Here is a 20763-nt window from a genome sequence, read left to right on the forward strand (position 1 = left end):
AATCTACATAAAAATAGCCTTTTCCAGTTACATGTACCTGAAGAAAAAGAAAAATATTCCCTTCCCTTGATCCAAGAATCCAGTGGCTTTCTCCATATAATAAGCATTAAATAAATTGCTTCTTAACTTGACTTGACTTCTCTGAACTGCTCATTTTCAATGAAGACAAAGGGAATTCTGTTGTTACTGCTGACCCCTGATCATAGAGCAAGCAAATATATAAGAAACAGATGAGAGAACTAGAGAGGAAAGTGTTACTGAAATCCCTTGAAACCCACCAAATACATTATAGTCATCCAAGAAAAGTTACTCCCACTTTTCTTTGGAAAGAAAAAGATGGAACTAAAGATGCTGAGCTCAGCTGGCCAAAGACAGGCCATATTACATCAACCCTACTAATGTGCCAGATGGTTGAGATTTAACATGCTGGGATCCTATAATACAGAGAGATTCTGAGTGAATGCCTTACCTGGCTAAGCTCAAGAAATTTATGTGAGAGAATCTTACTTTTGCTTCTGCAGTTTTGCTCACGGACCTTCATATTTATGAGCTCGAAGTTGGTATATCCCTGCCATATTTTTCTTGTTTTTCCCTTTCTCTTCTCTGGGCAAAAATCCAATGGATCTGTGACATACCATTTGAGTAAAGTCAAATAGAAGACAATATTTCAGTTGTTTCACAGCCAACAGTGGTAAAATATTCCTTGGGGGATAGAAAAATTACCAAGATTTTGACAAGTTTGAAGTGTGTTCTCTTGAAAGTATGTGGGAATAAAGGAGATGCAATAATCTAACCTGACTTTACTGGCAAGAGAAAAGAATTGAGGCCCTGGAGCCTTCTTCACACCCGAGAACTTGCAGAACCTTAAAACCATGGAAAGTGTAGAATTATAGCAAGACCCGCCCTGTTTTCTCACCTCACTTCATCTCCTATTTCTATCTCCCTCTATCCCCATCTCTCTCTTCCTCTCTGTTTCTCCTTCTCCCTCTCTCTATCCTTTTCCTTCTCTTCCTTTCCCCTTTTTTCCTCTCCCTCTCTCCTTTTTTCCCTCGCTCTCCTTTCCCCCCTCTCTTTTCTCTCATCTGCTTCTGTTTCTTTCCTCTCTTGTTTATTTGCTGAACAAAAAACATTCTGAGTAGGCATTACAATTTTTTTGGGGGGGAAGTGCAGCACTTTGTTCATAGCTTGAACTTTTCATTTAGTTTTTTACCCCTCTGATTAACTTACTAAGCTTCCTATTAGTATGAGGTTCATATTCAGTGAGGGAGGATTTCAATATTCTTTCCACAAGTGATTTAGCACAGGTGCTAACCTATTTACATCTCTATCTATCTATCTATCTATCTATCCATCTATCTATCTATCTATCTATCTATCTATCTATCTATCCACCTATCTATCTATCTATCTATCTATCTATCTATCCACCTATCTATCTATCTATCCATCTACATACATATATGTATATATATGTGTATATATATATATATATATATATATATATATATATATATATATATATATATATATATATATATCTTCATCTACTTATCATCTAAATAATCCAGGTGGTGTAATACATAGAGAAATAAGCTTGGACTCAGGAAGATGCCCCTTTAAATCTACCTTCAGACACTTATCTAGCTGTGTGATCTTACTTAAGTCACTTAACTCTATTAAGTGATTAGTGTTGCCTCACTTTTCTTTTCTGTAAAATGAGCTGGAGAAGCAAATGGCAAAAAAATCCAGTATTTTTGCCAAGAAAACCCCAAATAGGGCCAGTTGTTTCTGGCATGTCTGACTCTATGACTCCATTTGAAGTTTTCTTGGCCCCATGCATACATACACACAACACACACATACACACATAAACATGTACATATACATTTGTGTGTACACATGCACAAACATATATAAACACATATTCCTGCACCTCAAAGAATTTACATTTTATGTTCTCTGTGTAAGGTCTTGAAGGGCAGTCTCTCATCAGGGACTTCATGGACACATACATACATAGCAACAATAAATGCAAGGTAATTATGAAGTGGGAGATCAGCAGCTACAAGGAAAGCTTTCTGGAGGAGGAGGTGGCTCTGAGCTAAGCCTTAAAAAATACAAGGATTCTGAGAGTTGAAGTTGAAAAGGGAGGGGGCACATGAGACTTGGAGGGAGGGAGGATAGCTCTGTGTCATTTCAGACATCCATGATTTGGTGCACTAACATTCATAATGGGGAAAAAGACGACCTTGTTATATGAAAAGATGATATAAAGGAAGAAAGTGAAAACAAGAGGGAACTTTAGTTCATGTTGTTTATTTTCAGTTATAGAATGCAAAAAAAAATAGTTTCCTTTCCTAAAAATCAAAGAATATAAGATTTGTTGGTATTGCTGGCTTCCTTCAAGTCTCAGTTAAACTCTTTCTCTCTATTGAAGGCTTTCCTAATGCTTCTTGATTCTAACGCCTTCTTTCTATTGTTACCTGTTTATTATGTACATAGCTATTTGCATTTGTCTCCACCATTCTAGTGTGAGCTTCTTGAGAGCACATAGCATGGTGCCTGAACAGATATAGTAGACTTTTAATAAATGTTTTTTGCTTGACTGATTAGTGACTTTTTAAGTATGGTCTGGTAGCTTTCAAAATTTGGATTGTCCCAATAAAAAAGTAGATTTCTGCTTGATATTAGGAAGAAATTCCAAGAGCACTTAATAAATGTATATTGACTGACTGATTGCTTTAGGAGATTAAGAAGCTTTCCCTTCAATGAAAGCTCATTATTGAATTTTGTCTTTCCCATGGATATTTCCCCCCATTTTTCCTTAAAATATTTTCTATTAGTCTATATCTTCCCACCTTTTGCAGTCACTTTCCCCCCAGGAGTTCTGATCCACCTTTTTCTGAGTCAAGATGAGTTTTTTTTCTTTATGCTTCCAGTAGCTATAGACTCTACCTTTTGCAAGTCCTCATCCCCCTTTATAGAATACTTCTCTTCTCCCATGAGAGAAATTTAAAGATATTTTCTCTATTTCTTTACCTTTCTTTCAGCCTCCACATTTGTATTCTTGCCTATATTCCTTTAGGCTCTCTTCTTCCTGAAAAATTACAAGAATAATTTTGCCTTTATTATGATTGTGTCTTCTTTATTCCTTTCTATTTTTTCCTCTTCTCTTATTTTGTATTTCATCTCATTCTGTAATTTAGTCCCACAAAAAGTATTGATTCCTCTCTATCAGGTATTGTGAAGTTTAGTGCATGCTATTTCAGGACTGTTTTTCCAACATGATTTCTATTTGACTTCTGCTTTTACCTTTGTCTCCCTGTGTGCATTTAGAAAGAAATCTATTCATAATCTCTTTGTTATTTTGTTGCTGTTGTTCTTTATTACAGTATTTCTTTACTTTTCTTGTGTAACTATTTTATGAAGTGTTTTTAAAGCAAAAAAATGAGCCAAAATGTTCTTTTTGTAAATTTTTTAAATTCGAATGTCCATTTTTTATTAACGGTTAGACATAGATTTGAGTTGCATCTTGAACTCCTTAGATCTTTGAACCACATTATTTCATTTCCTTCTGTGGTTTCTAGTGGGTATGTAATAGTCTTGTTCACCTCCACCCCTCCACTTTTTCTTTCCTTTATTTTCAAAGATCTTTCCCTTGGTTACTTGTCAAACATATGCCTCGTCATTGAAATGATTAAATTTTACTACTGTAGTACACCAAAAAGTAGTAATTATAAAAAGTTTGGTCCTAGTTAAAAATTCAAGAAATCAATTGGTGGAACAAATCAGGTAACCAACATACAGAAGCAAATGAACCCTGAATGTCTAGTTTTCAATAAACTCAAAACAATTTTTTGTGAACAAAAGTTGTTGGGAAGATTGGAAAACACTCTGTCAGAAACTACGCGTAGATCGATATTTCATTCTATTTAAAGATAAGTTCCAAATAAAGGGTGATATAAAAACATTAGAAGAATGAGGAATAAACTGGTTTTCAGAATAATGGATTGAGGAATACTTGATGACCAAATAGGAAGAGGTGATACATTGTGGGTATAGAATGAAACCTACCTTTTCAGACAGATCCAATGCAACACAAATTTGTTTTGTTTAATTATGTCTATTTTATTTTTTTCAAGGAAGAGTTTTTATTTATTTGGGGGAATAGTTCTGGGGACAAAGTGAGAATGATAATAATGAGCAAAAATAAAGAAAAACATTATTAAAATAAATAGAACAGAAGGAGGTTCAGAAAGACAGGAAAAATGTGGATTCTCAAGTAACATGTAGTGTCTGTTAGAAGATTATCTATACAACAGAGTAACTATTTTGTATATAAATTCTCTTTTTTTGGATTTGTATATAGAGATGATTATGTTTATTTATGGTTCATAGTTCATAATTTTTAAGAAAAAGAGATGTCAGGAAGAGCTAAGGTGTAGCAGGGAAATGATGGGTTGGATTTTGGATATGTTGAATTCAAAGTGCCAGTAGACCATCCATGTAATGGATATGATAGATTTCTAACAGATTGTTGGAAATGCTGATCTGGATTTCATAAGAAATCCTGAGGCTTAGAAATATAAATTGGATAGCTTTCCACATGACCCAACATATAGGGGAACTCATGAGTAACAGCCCTGGGGTTCATATTCTCCCTTTGTTAATGCTTAGTTTATGTATATTGCATTCTCTAGATCCTTTGAAAGAAACATTAATAGGAAAAACAGGTCAAGCAGATGGTTCTTGCACACTTATTAGTATATGTAGACTCTAATAAAATACACCTTGCAGTTGAGTATATTTCAGAATTCTTGAGAGATCATGGGATTGCATGGGCATCCTATTTAGCATTTCTCCATCTCACAACTGATGTTACCATTGATTGGTTTTCCCATATTAGCTCCTGCCTGGTCTATTACCATAGCATTATAAATGGTCTTTCTAGTCATTCCTCTGTGGTATACTTAGCTAGTAACAAAAGACACCAGCTGCATGCTAGTTTCTTCATCAGTAAAATAATGTTGTTTTACTTTTAAGATTTTTAAGATTTCTGCCCATAATTATCATGTTGATTTTAATGATAACATATAGAAGCAAAGATGATTGTGCAAATCATCAGAAAAAAGGATAAGAACAAGTATTAGAAACTTAAGTCAAAGGAGGATTCATTTTCTAGCTCCTTTCCTTGACAATCAATAAAAATGGGGAGAATGATCACTAATTTCCAGGTGATGGTGAAGAAAACTCAATAATTATGAAGGATGGCAGAAATATAGTTGAAATTAAGGGTCTATTGTTGTTTTGAAGTGCCAATCCTGGTTGTGTGGTACAAGGTCATTGAGAAATGAAAAACCATATTGTCAGAAATGGAAAATACATCAAAATATGGAAGATTCATCTGAAACAATATAGAATGACAAGAGTAAAATCAAAACAGTTTACACATTGATTATAATTATCATTAGAATAATGATACACAAAGGATCTGTGATTTTTCTTAGTGTGATGAGTTCCATCTACTAGGGTAGATTGCAGATGTAGATAGCTAGTAGAACATTTCCAGAATGGGAGTTTCTAATCTGGACCCCAGGAATATGTGCATACATGTATGTATATACATGTGTTTTATATGCATGTACACATACATGCATGTACATATATGTGTATATACTATGTGAAATAAAACCATTTCACTATAATCAGTTTCCTTTGCAGTCCTGTGTATTTTATTTAATGTATTTGATAACATTTCAGAAGGACTTTACAAAACCATCAAAAAGATTCAAAACACCAAAAAGGCTAAAGATCTTTGTCCTAAAGGACTATATGGGAGTATATTATAGTTACATGATTTTCATGGCATGAAACAATTATTGACAGAGGCAGTATCTGAAGCTATTATCTTCTTGGCTTTAACAGCATCAATAATGGTAGTAAAAACACAAGAATGATTTATTTTGTCCACACTTTTAGTTTTAGTGGTACAGGAAATTTCATTTACCCATGAAGATATGCACCTTTTCTATAATTTAGAAACTTAAGAGAGTTCTTAGGGCCACCGAAAGATTTGTCTTGTCTAGCCACCATGTCTCAAAGGTGAGGCTTGAATATGGGTCTTCATGATGTGCAAGACTGGACATCTTATCACCATGTCAAGGTGATAAAGGGGAAAATACACACAGAGAAAAGAAAGAAAGAAGTCAGAGATAGCAGGAAAGGAAAAAGTAGATTAATTTTTTTTTCCATAAACAACACTTTTTTTAAAAAAATCACATAAAAATTTTAAAAAGCAAATGGTAAATTATTTGGACTTTCACATTTTTGCATGATCCTTTGTAGTTTATGTGAATATTTTGTTTATGGTTATGAGACTTAGAATAGAAACAGTTTTAGGGGACAAAAAAGAAATAATTCCTAAACACATTCTACAAATACTCACCTTGTGACGAGAGGCAGAAAGGTAACATATGCTGCAAAAGTAATTTATTGAGTGTCGTGATTTTCATGTTGGCTAGATTGCAATTTGCTGAAATGTTGTTTCGTATTATAAATGCATTTTTGCATTTGGTCATAGCCATAATCTAAACTGACAAATTCCCAGATGTCCCCTTCGCTTCATGCAGTTTGTGGCCAAGAGGGGGCACTGCAGAGAGAAACCGGAGATTGGTAGGAAGCAGCTTGTGCTAAAAGTCCAGTAGCTATAAAGTAGGGAATATCTTTGAATAAAGAGAGGCTGATTTCAATTTGTAAAGGGAACATTTCTAAACTATTGTATATTAATGGAGAAATAATTTGGTGTTAGGTCATACTGCTATTGTGACAAGACATCTTATTACACAAGCATCAGGCAGCTCTTCCATTTTGATCAGATGATTACAATTGGGAGTAAAATGCCAGTGATGGTCACTTTTTCTAAAGGATAATATTCTTACCCCCATAGTACTTACAGATGGAAGGTTCTTTATTCAACATGTAGCCTACCCTTTCCAAATGAAATGGCCTCCAGGGTTCTGTTTATCTTCTTATCTCTGGGATTCCCCTCCTATTCTAGATAGATGATCCAATGACTTGTCCAACGTCACACAATCAATAAGAGGCAGAATTTGGCTACAAACCCTATTTATTCATCTGATTTTATACTTAGTGTTCTTTCTACTTCATAGTGTATACATTAAAAGTGACCTCCTGGCAAGGCACACATACACAAACACACACACATATACACCCCACACAAACCCCCACATACACTCATATACCCCCCGTACACACATACCACAAACTGCAAACTTTTATTCAGCTGACCATCTGATTATGTGATTACTCTTTGATTTTCATGACTCATAATTGACAGAGATGTCAACAGGACCCCTGATTTACAATGGTTTTTTTGTTTGTTTGTTTTGTTTTGTTTTTTAATAATGCCATTTGTACGCATGGCTAGTTAGTTGTTCATCTAAATTTTGAAAAGATCAGTGGGTTTCATTTGATTTCAGAAAATGTAAGTCAAATATATAAGGCAGCAGAAGATGAGCAGTTGGATGGGTGTAGTGAAGAGAGTGTGGGACCTGGAGTTAGGATGTCTTAGCTTCTTGAGTTCAAATCTGGCCTCAGATACTTACTAGCTGTATGACCCTAAATTAGTCACTTCATCCCATTTGCCTCAGTTTCTTCATCTGTAAAATGAGCTGGAGAAGGAAATTGCAAACCAAAACCCCAAATGGAGTCATTTAGACTTGGACATGACAAACGACTGAACAACAGCAAAAATGAAAATCTAAAGGAGGTAAGAGCATTTATTAAGTTCATGCTACCAAAATTTTTTTTCAAATATTATCTTATTTGATACTCATAACAACCATGAAAGATGGGTATTATCCCCATTTCACGAATTAAGAAACTGAAGCAAATAGAAATTAACTCACCAGCTCAAGGTCACATAACTAGGAACTGTCTGAGGTAGGAGTTGAACTCAGGTCATCTAATTGTAAGCCCAGCTCTCTTCTCCACTGTGGCTCACCTTGCTACCTGATAGATTAGGCTGTATTAACGGTGGTATAGTACTCGGGACTAGTCAGATGGTAGTATTATTCTCCCCTGCCCTCCCTAGAGAGCACATTGGCTGATTGTGCACAGTGCTGGGTACCATATATTATTAAGGGCTTTGATAAGTGTGAGGAGGTCTAGAGGAGAGCAGTAAGAATGATGAAGAACCTGGAGATCATGTTATACAAAAAACATTTAAAAGAACTATGAATATTTAGAGTGTAAAGAAAAATACTGTATGAGGACAAGGTGGCTTTACATTTTTGAGTTCATTCTCAATTGCTTACTAGCTGTGTGATCTTGTGCAAGTTATTTAACCCTACTTGCCTCAGTTTTTTCATCTGTAAAATCAGCTAGTGAAGGAAATGGCAAACCACTCCAGTATCTCTGCCAAGAAAACCCCAAATGGGATTGTGAAGAGTTGGACACGATTGAAATGACTGAATAACAATATCCAAAAGAAATAAACAAGCATTTATTAAATGCTTACTATAATCCCACATGGAAGTGGAATCAATTTCTTCTTGCTTTGCCATAAAAAAGGACTAGGAACAATGGGTGGAAGATACAGAAAGTTTCACGTACCCACCCACCCACCCACCTTCAAACACAATTATCTTGTATCTGAAGTGGATGTCCACTGATGGGAGTTTATAATGACTTCTTGCTCAGGTACTGGCTACTCTGGATAGAGTCCGAGCTTCTTTCCAGCTCTGAGATTTGGTGACATACTTTTGTGGATTGTCCCCCAGAGAAATTATAGAATTGTAGGTCAGCCAACAGCTGGAATCTTCAAACAAAGCCTCTAATATCCCAACTGTCCCTTGCACTCAAAATTCACTTCCTTTTCCATTAGCACAAGGGAAAGAGTTTCTCCTTATGTTTCCCCTGATACCAGAGGTCAAAGAACCCATAATAACAGCTCCTTTTCCTTTTGATGTGTTATATGAATTCTTGAAACAGGGGACTTTGATGTCCCCCCAGAAGGTCAGCATGTCCCATGGAGGCTTTCAGCAGTCATTACAAATCATAACCTCATACTTTATTTCAAGTTAGTGATTCCAAGAGATTAAATGCTGAAGCTATTACGCTATGATGTTTATTTGTCCAAGGCAAGAGAGAAGGAACATAGTCTTTCAATATTGAAGGAAAATGTCAGTAGGGGGAGTTCTGGATTCCTACATTTTAAAACCACATGCAAACTTAACTAAACTCCCAGAAGCCACCCAACAAGAACAGATTTGGAAGGACTCAGTCTCTTTTCAATTTTTGTTAATTAAAGTATATGGACACTTTATTTTTACATTGATTTATAAATATGCCTTCTTCACTTCCACTGATGGAATAAAAACAGTTAAGTAAACCTGATGGTGCAGGTGCCATTTTGCTACCAGAACTACCCTCTTCCCCTACCCCTCCAATGAAAAGAGATTTGTTTGAGATAATAACCTTTTTTTTTTCTTTTTCAAACTGAGCACAGAGGATATCCTCTGGAGTTCTATCTAATTTTCAAATCGTATGAATATTTTTCATTTAAAATTTGTTGCAAAGTATATTAAATTCCTAAATACATGAAGGTAGGATGATTCAGGGCCTTGAGGTAAAAAAAATAGTTAAGTTCGATTCTGTCTTTGATTCATATTGGCTGTGTGCTCCCGGAGAGTGAATTAACCTCAAGTACAACTCTCTTAAGATCCCATGTTATAAATGTGTTGTTAATTTATGTTAATGGAAGAAGTTTGAAGCTGGGACAGCTCTTACTGAGTGGAATCACAAGCATGTATATTTGCGTGGATATCTTTATATCTATCTATTCATCTACTTATGATCTATCTATATATTATCTATCTAGCTATTTCTACACATGTGCAAATGTATATATACATATACATATGTAGATATACACACATGCATCTATACCTATACGTACATATATAATATATGTATGTCTGTGTGTTATGTATGTATGCAGATTTATGTGTCGATTCATGTATAAATTATGTGTTCATATACACATTTCTTGTTGTTTAGTCATTTTCAGTCAAGTGCAACTCTCTACAACCACATTTGAGTTTTCTCGACAAAGATAATCATTTGCCATTTCCTTCTCCAGTTCATTTTACAGATGAGGTAACTAGGGAAACAGGGTTAGCTGACTTGCTCGGGGTCACATAGCTAGTAAGCGTCTGACACCAGATTTGACTCAGGAAAATAAATCTTCCTGATTCCAGACCCAGCTTTCTATTCACTGTACTTCCTAACTGTCCCATATTTGTATATAGGCGTATATTTATTTGTGTGTGTAGACCTATATGTAATCAGGTTTTGTTTGCATTTCTCAAACCTGTATAAATAAAACTATAAATAGCTAGCAGCTGTTGAAAGATTAGGTTCCTTTCCCCTTTTTCCTATATTATTTATTTATAATGTTAAATTTAATCATCACATGCATCCTAGTTTTTTTTTTTTTTTTTTAAAGAATCTGGCAATAAAAATACCCATCAAATATTGAAGTCAAAGTTAAAAATAATGAAACTTCCTAATATATTCTTTTGTCATTTCATTTCCTTTGCTTTTAACTCACACTTTTTGGGGTATTTTGAGCTCAAAAGTGTGGAAATGATTTTAAACAAAGATTGTGTCCAATATATAAATACATACACACACACATAAAGCAGTATTTCATACATGTTTCACATGGTGCCCAGTAAATATACATAAATATATGAAAACAGCTTCGCTGATTCAAGGCCAGCCTAGAAATCACAAGACCGAGAGTCAATTGATTTTCCACACACATTCTGACTATTTGATTTTTGATAAGTTGTCTTAGGCAACAAAGAAATTGTCTGTAGCAATAACATCAAGGTGTGAAGTATGTGTCTACTTGTGAATATGTGCATACATTTATGCATGTGTATCTATTAATGTGTAATGGAAATAAAAGCAGACTGTGATATTTGCCTCTGTTCTCTATCTGTACATACATATATAATATATGCACAAATATACGCATGTATACACACATATATATGTTTACACATATGTTGTTGTGTATATATATATCCATATATTCGTATGTGTGTTTTTATATACAGCCGTGTGTGTGTGTGTATGTGTGTGTGTGTGTGTGTGTGTGTGTGTGTGTGTGTGTGTAGGAATAGTTCTCCTGACATGGTACTATTTAGGCTTGTAGCTTCTCAGGCTAGATAAGGGAACTGACATCAATTACCAAGCATGGTGTTTCATAGTTGGTTTTTTTCTTTTTTAATCAAGGAAAGATGGTGATAGCTGGGCTTAGGTGGCATAAAACACTTTTGAATCAAAGTCTAAGTCTTGTTCCTCTAGCTCGTTGGCAGTGTCCCATGACACCATATCAAAGTGAACATTTCTTAGCTTGATTAGAAATTCAGTGAGAATGGCAGCTGCGAGTGTCTTTTGCAGTTACATTGTTTCTCTGGAATCCATATGGCAGAAATCACATAACACAATTTCCCTTAGACCAAGGACAGTTCCTATAGGCAGGTTGTTCTCAAAATGACGCTCTCTCTCTTTGCCTCCACAGGTTTTCACCCGCCATATTTTTCTACCTGACTAGTATCATGCCATCGTTATGGCTCCTGGAAATGCATCATGAGACCCAGGTAATTTCTTTAGGTAATTAAGATCGTTAATAGAAATGCAGCCTTTATCAGACAAGCCTCTGAGACCCATCCCAATCTGATTGTCTATAGGAATATATTTCTCTGGGAGACCCTGGTCATAATCGTCGATAATAACTCAAAGGTAGTTATTTAATAACACAATGACAGTCAACAAAAGCAAGTTATCCCATTCAGAATCTCAGCCCAGAAGAGTGTCACGTTCCTTTCCTATAACATATTTACAATCCCTCCCAATTCTTTGTATATTGTAATGAAAGGAATACTATCTCTGTAGTCAGAGTTCAAATCCCACCTTTGAAAATCACTACCTTTGTGACTGGGGGCAGATCTTACATCCCTGAGCCCAGTTCACTCAGGTATAAAAGGAAAGCATATGAGAAAGGGACACCAAACTCCCTTTAAACTCTTCATCTAAGATGCTATTATTTTTGGATAACATGGATTTATTGACATTCTTCCTGGAAGTCACATATAAAAATTAGGATTACTAATCCTAATGTAAACAAATGATCCTAACTCTCACACTAATCACTTTTCATTTTTAGCAGATCCATGATTCTTCTGGGCTTCCAGATCTGCTGCTCTTTCCAATGAACAATGGGAAATAAGATTATTTTTAATATAATAATAATAATAATTATAATATTATTAATTAAATGCTGTGCCCCAAACTATATATGATATCACAAATAAGACTGAATGAAGGCTGAACAAAACAGAAGAATAAGCATCCTTATTCTGCATGACAGACTAAAGGAAGGAATATATATCCACTTGTTATAAGTAATAATTCGATTAACAGAAATAATTCTAAATGTCTATTACTAAGAATCACACCAAAAGTAAGAAAGTAAGAAAAAATAAAAACTAGTATTTATATTGAATTTTCAAGTTTGCAAATAATTTTCCATTTATTATTATTTCATTTTCTTCTAACAACAACCCTGGGAGATGTGTTATTTTAGTTATCCCACTTTTGCAGATAATAAAATTGAATCTCAGAGAGATTAAGAATCTTGCCCAGAAACACATAACTAGTAAGTATCTAAAGTAGAACACGAATTCAGTATTAGTGATAATGACCCAGTTCTAAACCATCCTGGCAGATTGGGATTGCATTGTAAGATATAGTTACTATATGCTTAATTGTGTTTCTTTGTACCAATGATGAAGGGCCAGTTGGGAGAAGAACATTATTGTTTTTCTCCCAGAATTGACTGGGAATCAATGAAACCTTCCAGATTATATAAGAGAGTGTTAGGTAAAATTTTTAAATGGTGAGGAATAAATCTACTTTAAAGGTAAAAATAGTGTACATTGAAATCCTGATTTATCTTCACTTTGAAACTGATTCCCATGAATTTTGTTAAAAATGGAAAACAGACTGGGTAACATGCTAATTACCCACATCTGGCAATAGAAATCTAGCAATACAAAACTGTGGGCTTCCCCATTTCATTTCTACTGGGGATAGAATCAAAGGGTTGGGGAGAATGAGATGATTAGGCCTTGTTATTGATAGAGATTGAAAAATCCCACCAGGTTGAGGTTCTGTGGAGGAAATAAATGGGGTCTCTACTGCTTTTGTTCCCATCCTCAGAGGGAACTCAGTGGGGAAAAGGAATAAAAAAATCACAACTAAATAACTAAAAAATCTGTACTTTGAGAAACTTCACGATGAAAGTTGTTTTCTTTTCTGTTTAATTCTGCATGCAATTCCAAGATCTCTAAATGTGTGAATGCGTGCATGGATGTGTATATGTCACATATAGGTTAGCTTCGCAGAGGAATTTTGAAATTCCTCAATCCCACAAAAGCTGTTGTTTCTTTCTTTCTTTCTTTTTTTTCAGCAGCTTGTAAAATTTGCATTGGCTGCAACACTGCTCTCAAGCGGCCTGCTGCTATTCGTCTCCAGCCCACGCCTCTCCCCTCTTTCTGCTCTCTCCATCCTGAGCATCTGCCTATATTAAACACACACACACACACACACACACACACACACACACACACACACACACACGAGTTCTCTCACAAATACAAATTCCTGTGAAAATGGAAACCCAAATATGATTTCACTGCACTTCTGGTAGAGTAAATTTTGGCCCCTAACCAAATGATGGATGGGATACAAGTTTTTTCAGGCAGGAGAAAAAAGAACAACACATTAAATTAAGTATTTAACCAAAAAGCCCCTCCTTCCTTTTTTTTTTTTTTTTTAAAGAAAAACAATTTTCCTAATAAGAAATGTCATTGGCCATGAGACCATCACATTTAATCTGTCCAATTTTCCAGAAGGTCGTCTTAACGCCAGGAACATTTATAATGGGCATTTCAAGTAAGATCAGATACAATGATTGCCTGGGATTTAGTTCAATTGGATTGAAATTTAGTTCCATTCAGTTCAATTCAATGAATATTATTAAGCACCCAAGATATTCTAAGCATTATACTGGGCTCTAGAGAAAATAAGAAAATATAAAAATGTCCTCCCTTTAAGAAGTTTACTTTCTAGTGGTGGTTTCAGGGTGCTGGGAAGCGTAATTGTATACATTGACAGGAAAATACAAAATGCCGTCTAGATTTTTCATTGGCAATACTATAGGGAACTCTCAGTGTTGTGCTGGTAAATGTTTAATGACTAGCTCTTTGTGGGAGGGGAAAAACCTCCAACTATCTGCAGAACACACTTTAAGTCTAATCTGTTTCATTAACATTCTTTCTATAACTTTCTCAAGTCTAGACAAAGCAATAAATTAAGCCCTGATTTATTAACATTTGTCAGTGTCTGAAAAGTAAATCTTATAGTGAAAATTTAACAATGGGCTTTTGTGAACTGGTGTAAACTGGCTCCAGCATATACCTGACACTCTGCTGTAAGGAAACTCCAACTACTGGTCCAGATTTTTCTCAGCAACTTCTAGTCCTAGAGATTTGGAAAGAACATTGAGAGATTAATTGATTTGCCCAAATCAAACAACCAAGGTGTGTCAGAGGCAGAACTGGAACCCTCTCTGATTCTAAGCTCAGATCTCTACACACTACACCACCAGAGGCTTCTCAAGGTAGATATAAAGAAAAAAACAAATACTTTTCTGTGGAAATGGAAAAAAGTACTAAACTCTGGGGCAATTAGGGCAATTAGGAAAGTCCTCTAGAAAGTGAAAACTTTTGAGTTTAGCCTTGGAGGGAGCTGGATGGCTTCTGATTTACGGTTTTGTGGAGCTGTTCTCACAGGGAGAGACAAGTAGATTTTTCAACATTTTCAACAGATCTGTGATCTCATCAAGATAGATACTAGCTCAGTGGTTCAGACTGCAGCCTTTCCAGATGTTCTCATCTTGAACGCCTCTTGTCCATATTCTCAAATAATGATCATAGACAATCCATACAACATAGAGACCTCCTACTTCATAGGATTAAAAATCAGTCTCCTCACTATATCACTGCAAGATTACAAATGAGGCAAATGAAGCCCAGAGAAGTCACATATAAAAATTAGGATTATTAATCCTGATATAATCAAATGTTTCTAACTCTCACATTAATCACTTTTCATTTTTAGCAGAGCCACGATCCTTCTGGACTTCCAGATCTGCTGCTCTTTCCAGTGAACAATGGGAAATAGAATTCTTTTTAATGTAATAATATCTTTCTTAATGTTTTCAAAATACAGGTAACGATGCTTTCCAGCATCCATTCTTGCAAAATCTTGTGTTCCAATTTTTTCTTCCTCCTTCTCCCTTTTCCTTCTCCCCTACAGAGCAAATAATTCAATAAAGGTTACAAAAATAACATTCTATTGCTTAGGACCCAGGCTCACTCTTATCCCTGATTTCACTACACTCTCACTATTTCCCCCAGACATTTCTGTTCATTTATTTATATTTTCCAGTTTTACTCATAAAGAGGATGTCAGTCCTGCTATGACTCAGTCCTTTCAGTAACATATTAGCTTATTAATTGTTGAATAAAAAGCACACATTTAGAGTACCAGTGGTTCAATTAATATTAATAGATGGTTTAAGAGCCATTTGGAAAGACTGCAGCTATTATTTCCTTTTAATGGACTGAAAAACATTTGTGTTGTGGGCTACTGTGGCCAAAGTGTGATACAATGGTAAAGTTGCTGGATTTGACAGCAGGGGTCTCAAATTCTCACATTGGCTCTGCTCTTTGTTTCTTGTGAGACGTTGGACAAGCAAATTAATCTATTCAGGCCCCAGCTTTTTTTAAATAATAGCTTTTTATTATAAAAATATATGAATATATAGTTTTCAGCATTCACCCTTGCAAAACTTTGTGTTCCAAATGTTTCTCCCTCCCTTTTCCCCAATCCCCTTACACAGACAAGAATTGATCCAATATATGTTACACATGTACAATTTTCCTATACATATTTGCACAGTTATCACGTTGAACAAGAAAAAAAACGGTCAAAAAGGAAAAAAAAATGAGAAAGACAACAAAAAGCAAGGAAACAACAACAAAAAGTGAGAACACTATGTTTTGATTCACATTCAGTCCTCTCTCTGGGTGTAGATGGCTCTCTCCATAATAAATGTATTGAACACCTCATATTTGAAAAAAGCCACATCCATCAGAATTAATCATCTCATAATCTTGTTGTTGTTGTGTACAAAGTTCTCTTATTCTACTCAATTCATTTAGCACCAATTTATGTAAATCTCTCCTTACCTTTCAGAAATCATCCTGGTGATCACTTTTTTATAGAATAATAGTATTGTATAACATTCATATATCAGATCTTATTCAGCCATTCCCAATTGATGTGCTTTCACTCTGTTTCCAGTTCCTTGCCACTACAAAAGGGGCTGCCACAAATATTTTTGCAAATGAGGGTCCTTTTCCCTTTTTTGATGATCTCATTGGGATATAGGTCTGATGGAAACACTGCTGGATCAAAGGGTATGCATACTTTGATAACCCTTTGGGCATAGTTCCAAATTGCTCTCTACAGTGGTTATATCAGTAGATCCACCAACAATGGATAAATATCCCTGTTTTCCCACATCCCCTACAACATTTATCATTATCTTTTTCTGTCATTTTAGCCAATCTGAATGGTTCATAGTGGTACCTCACAATTGTCTTCATTCGCACTTCTCAAGGTGATTTAGAGCATTTCTTTCATATGACTAGAAATGGTTTTAATTTCTTCATTTAAAAATTGTCTATTCATATATTTTGATCATTTATCAGTTGAAGAATGGCTTGTATTCTTACAAATTCTGCATATATTTTAGAAATGAAGACTTTATCAGAACACTTGGATGTACATTTTCCCTAGTTTTGTGCTTCTCTTTTAATCTTCTTTGCATTGGTTTTGTTTGAAGAAAAAATTAATTTAATATAATCAAAATTATCCATTTTGCATTTCATATTGTACTCTAGTTTTTCTTCAGTCATAAATCTCTTCCTTCTCCACAGATCTGAAAGGTAGACTATCCTTTGTTTTTTTAAATTTGTTTATAGTATCACTATGTATAAACTTTCAATCTATTTCAACCTTATCTTGATATAGGCTGTTAGGTGTTGGTCATTTTTCCTGGCAATTTTTGTAAATGGTGAATTCTTATTACAGAAGTTGGACTCCTTGACTTTAACACTAGATTAATGTAGTAATTGATTATTGTGTCGTGTGAACCTAACCTATTCCACTGATCAGTTACTCTATTTCTTAGCCAGTACCAAATGGATTTAATGACTATTGCTTTATAATGTAGCTATAATATTATTATATTAATATATTATACATAACATGTTAATATACAATATATGAATACAATAATATACAAATAATATACTATTATTATATATTATATGTCATAATATGTAATATTATAAATATAATAATATAATATAGCTAAGCCATCTTCATTTGCATTTTTTTCATTAATCTCACTGAAAGTCTTGACCTTTTGTTCTTCTAGATGAACTTGGTTATTTTTTCTAGTTCTCTAAAGTAGTTTCTTGGCTGTTTCTTGGTATAGCATTGAATAAGTAGATTAATTTAAGTAGAACTGTCACTTTTATTTTATTAGCTCAGCCTATCCACGAGCACTTGGAATCTTCCAGTTATTTAGATTTGACTTTATTTGTGTGGAAAGTGTTATGTAATTTTGTTCATATAGTTCTTGACTTTGTCTTGGCAGGTAGACTCCCAAATATTGTATACTATCTACAGTTATGAAATTTCTCTTTGTATCTCTTGTTGCTGAACTTTGTTCATAACATATAGAAATGCTGATCATTTATGTGGATTTATTTTGTACCCTGCAGCTTTGCTAAAGTTGTGATTTTTTTCTAGAAGTTTTTAGTTGATGATGAGTGATGATTAGTACTCTGATTCTCTTAATTTCTTTTTCTTCTCATTACTAAAGCCAACATTTCTAATACAATATTGAATAGTAATGGTAATAGTGGGCAAACTTGTTTCACCTCTGATCTTATTGAGAATGCTTCTAGTTTATCCTGATTACATACGATGCTTCCTGATGGTTTTAGATAGATGTTATTGACAATTTTAAGGAAAACCTCATTTAAACCTATATTCTCTAGTGTTTTTAATATGAATGGAAACTGAATTTTGCCAAATGCCTTTTCTGAATCTATTGAGAAAATCATATGATTTCTATTAGTTACTGATATAATCAATTATGTTAATACCTTTCCTAATTAGTTACTGACAATCAATTATGCTAATAGCTTTCCTAATATTAAACCAATCCTACACTTTTGGTATAAATTCTACTTGATTATGGTGTATTATCCTGGTGATATGTGGCTTTAATCTCTTTACTAATATTTCATTTAAGACCTTTGCATCAATATTCATTAGGGAAATTGGACTATAATTTTCTTTCTCTGTTTTGACCCTATCTGGTTTGGTACCAGCCCCATATCTGTGTCATAAAAGAAATTTGGTAGGACTCCTTCTTTCCCCATTTTTCCATATAGTTTGCATGCTATTAGAATTAATTATTATTGAAAGTCTGGTAGAATTCATTTGTAAATTCATCTGGCCCTGGAGATTTTTTTCTTAGGGAGCTAATTAATAGCTTGTACAATTTCTTTTTCCAAAATTGGACTATTTAACTAACTTATTTTATCTTCTGTTAATTTGGGCAATTTATATTTTTGTAAGTATTCATCCTTTTCACTTAATTATCAGATTTATTGGTATACAATTGAGGAATATATCTGATAATTATTGCTCTAATTTCTTCTTCATTGGTGGAAAATTCTCTCTTTTCATTTTTGATATTGGAAATATGATTTTCTTCTTTTCCTTTTTTAAATCAAATTAAAAATTGATCTATTTTGTTGGATTTTTAAAATAAAAACCAATTCTTAGTTTTGTTCATTAGTCCCAATAGTTTTGTTACTTTCAATTTTATTAATCTCCCCTTTTCAGAATTTCCAAACTGGTATTTAATTGGGAGATTTAATTTGTTCTTTTTCTAATGTTTTTGCATGCTCAATTCATTGATCTTCTCTTTCTCTATTTTATTTAAGTAAACATATAGAGATATAAAATTTTTGGTAAGAACTGCTTTGGCTGCATCCCATAAATGTTGGTATGTTGCTTCACTATTGTTATTCTTTTGGATAAGATTATCAATTTTTTTATGATTTGTTGTTTCACCCACTCATTCTTTAGCTTTGGATTACTTAGTTTCCGATTAATTTTTGATCTATTTGTTCCTGATCATTTATTACATGTAATTTTTTATTGCAACATGATCTGAAAAAGATGTATTTACTAATTTCTGCCTTTTTACATTTTATTTTGAGGTATTTATGCCCTAATACATGGCCAGTTTTTGTGTAAGTTCCTCGTTCTGCCAAAAAAAAAGTATATTCCTTTCTGTCCCCATTCAATTTTCTCCAAAGGGCTATCAAATTTAACTTTTCTAAAATTCTATTTATAATGTAGCTATAATATTATTATATTAATATATTATACATAACATGTTAATATACAATATATTAATACAATAATATACAAATAATTATCTTCTTTCTTGTTTATTTTGTGGTTCAATTTATCTAGTTCTGATAGAATGAAGTTGAGATCCCCTACTTATATATTTTTGCTGTCTTTTTCTTCTTGAAGCTTTCTTAACTTCTGTAGGAATTTGGATGCTACAACACTTGGTGCTTATATGTTTAATTTTGGTATTACCTCATTATTTATGGTATCTTTTATTTTTTTATCTCTTTTAATCAGACCTTTTGCTTGATCTGATATCAGGATCACTACCCCTGCTGTTTGTTTCTTCAATTGAAGCATAATAGATTCTGCTAAAGCCTTTTACCTTTATGCTGTATGTATCACTGCTTTAAATGTGTTTCTTTTAAAAATCACATTGTAGGGTTATGGCTTTTAATTCATGCCACTATCTACTTCCATTTTATGGAAGAGTTCATCCTATTCACATTCACAATTCATTAAAATTATTATGTATTTCCTGCAATCTTATTTTTCCCAAGTTATACTTTTTTCTTTCCTTTCCCCCTTTCCCTCCTCCCCTGTATTTTGCTTCTGACCACCACCTCCCTCATTTTGGCATCTCCTTTTACAGACCCTCCTCCTTTATTATCCCTTTTCCCTGTACTTTTGTTCTCCCTTCTATTAGCCTCCCCTCTTTCTTTCCCTATTGTTCTCTTACTTCCCTATAGGTTGAGAAAAGTTTCTCTCTGAACAAAATCTTATGAGATTAAGTTTCTCACAATGCTCACTTCCCTTCTTTCCTTCAGCTATAATAGATCTTTTTTGCCTCTTCATGTGATGCAATTTAACCCATTTTACCTCCACTTTCTTTTTCCACCCACTTTCTTTTTTATTTCATTACAGTAAAGTCAAATTATACACCCTCTAAGTACACCCTTAATAATGATACAGTTCTCAAGAGTTAAACATATTATCTTCCTGTATAGTGATGTAAAAATTTTAAACTTTAAAAAACATAGTTGTTTTTCTTCTCTTTTTATGCTTCTCTTGAGTATTGTATTTGAAGATCAAATT

At 34.0% G+C, this 20763-nt stretch overlaps 1 protein-coding gene across 1 annotated transcript in view; it reads left to right on the forward strand.

Moving 5' to 3' along the window:
* Positions 1-20763, forward strand: part of TMEM26 (transmembrane protein 26) — a 67974-nt gene that overhangs the window by 11934 nt on the left and 35277 nt on the right. Inside the window, exon 2 of the mRNA XM_074297029.1 lies at positions 11615-11693. Coding sequence (XP_074153130.1) covers positions 11615-11693 — 79 coding nt within the window. The remainder of the gene's footprint in view (positions 1-11614; positions 11694-20763) is intronic.

This window comes from Sminthopsis crassicaudata, chromosome 2, assembly GCF_048593235.1.
Source record: "Sminthopsis crassicaudata isolate SCR6 chromosome 2, ASM4859323v1, whole genome shotgun sequence".
NCBI classification, from domain to species: Eukaryota; Metazoa; Chordata; class Mammalia; order Dasyuromorphia; family Dasyuridae; genus Sminthopsis; species Sminthopsis crassicaudata.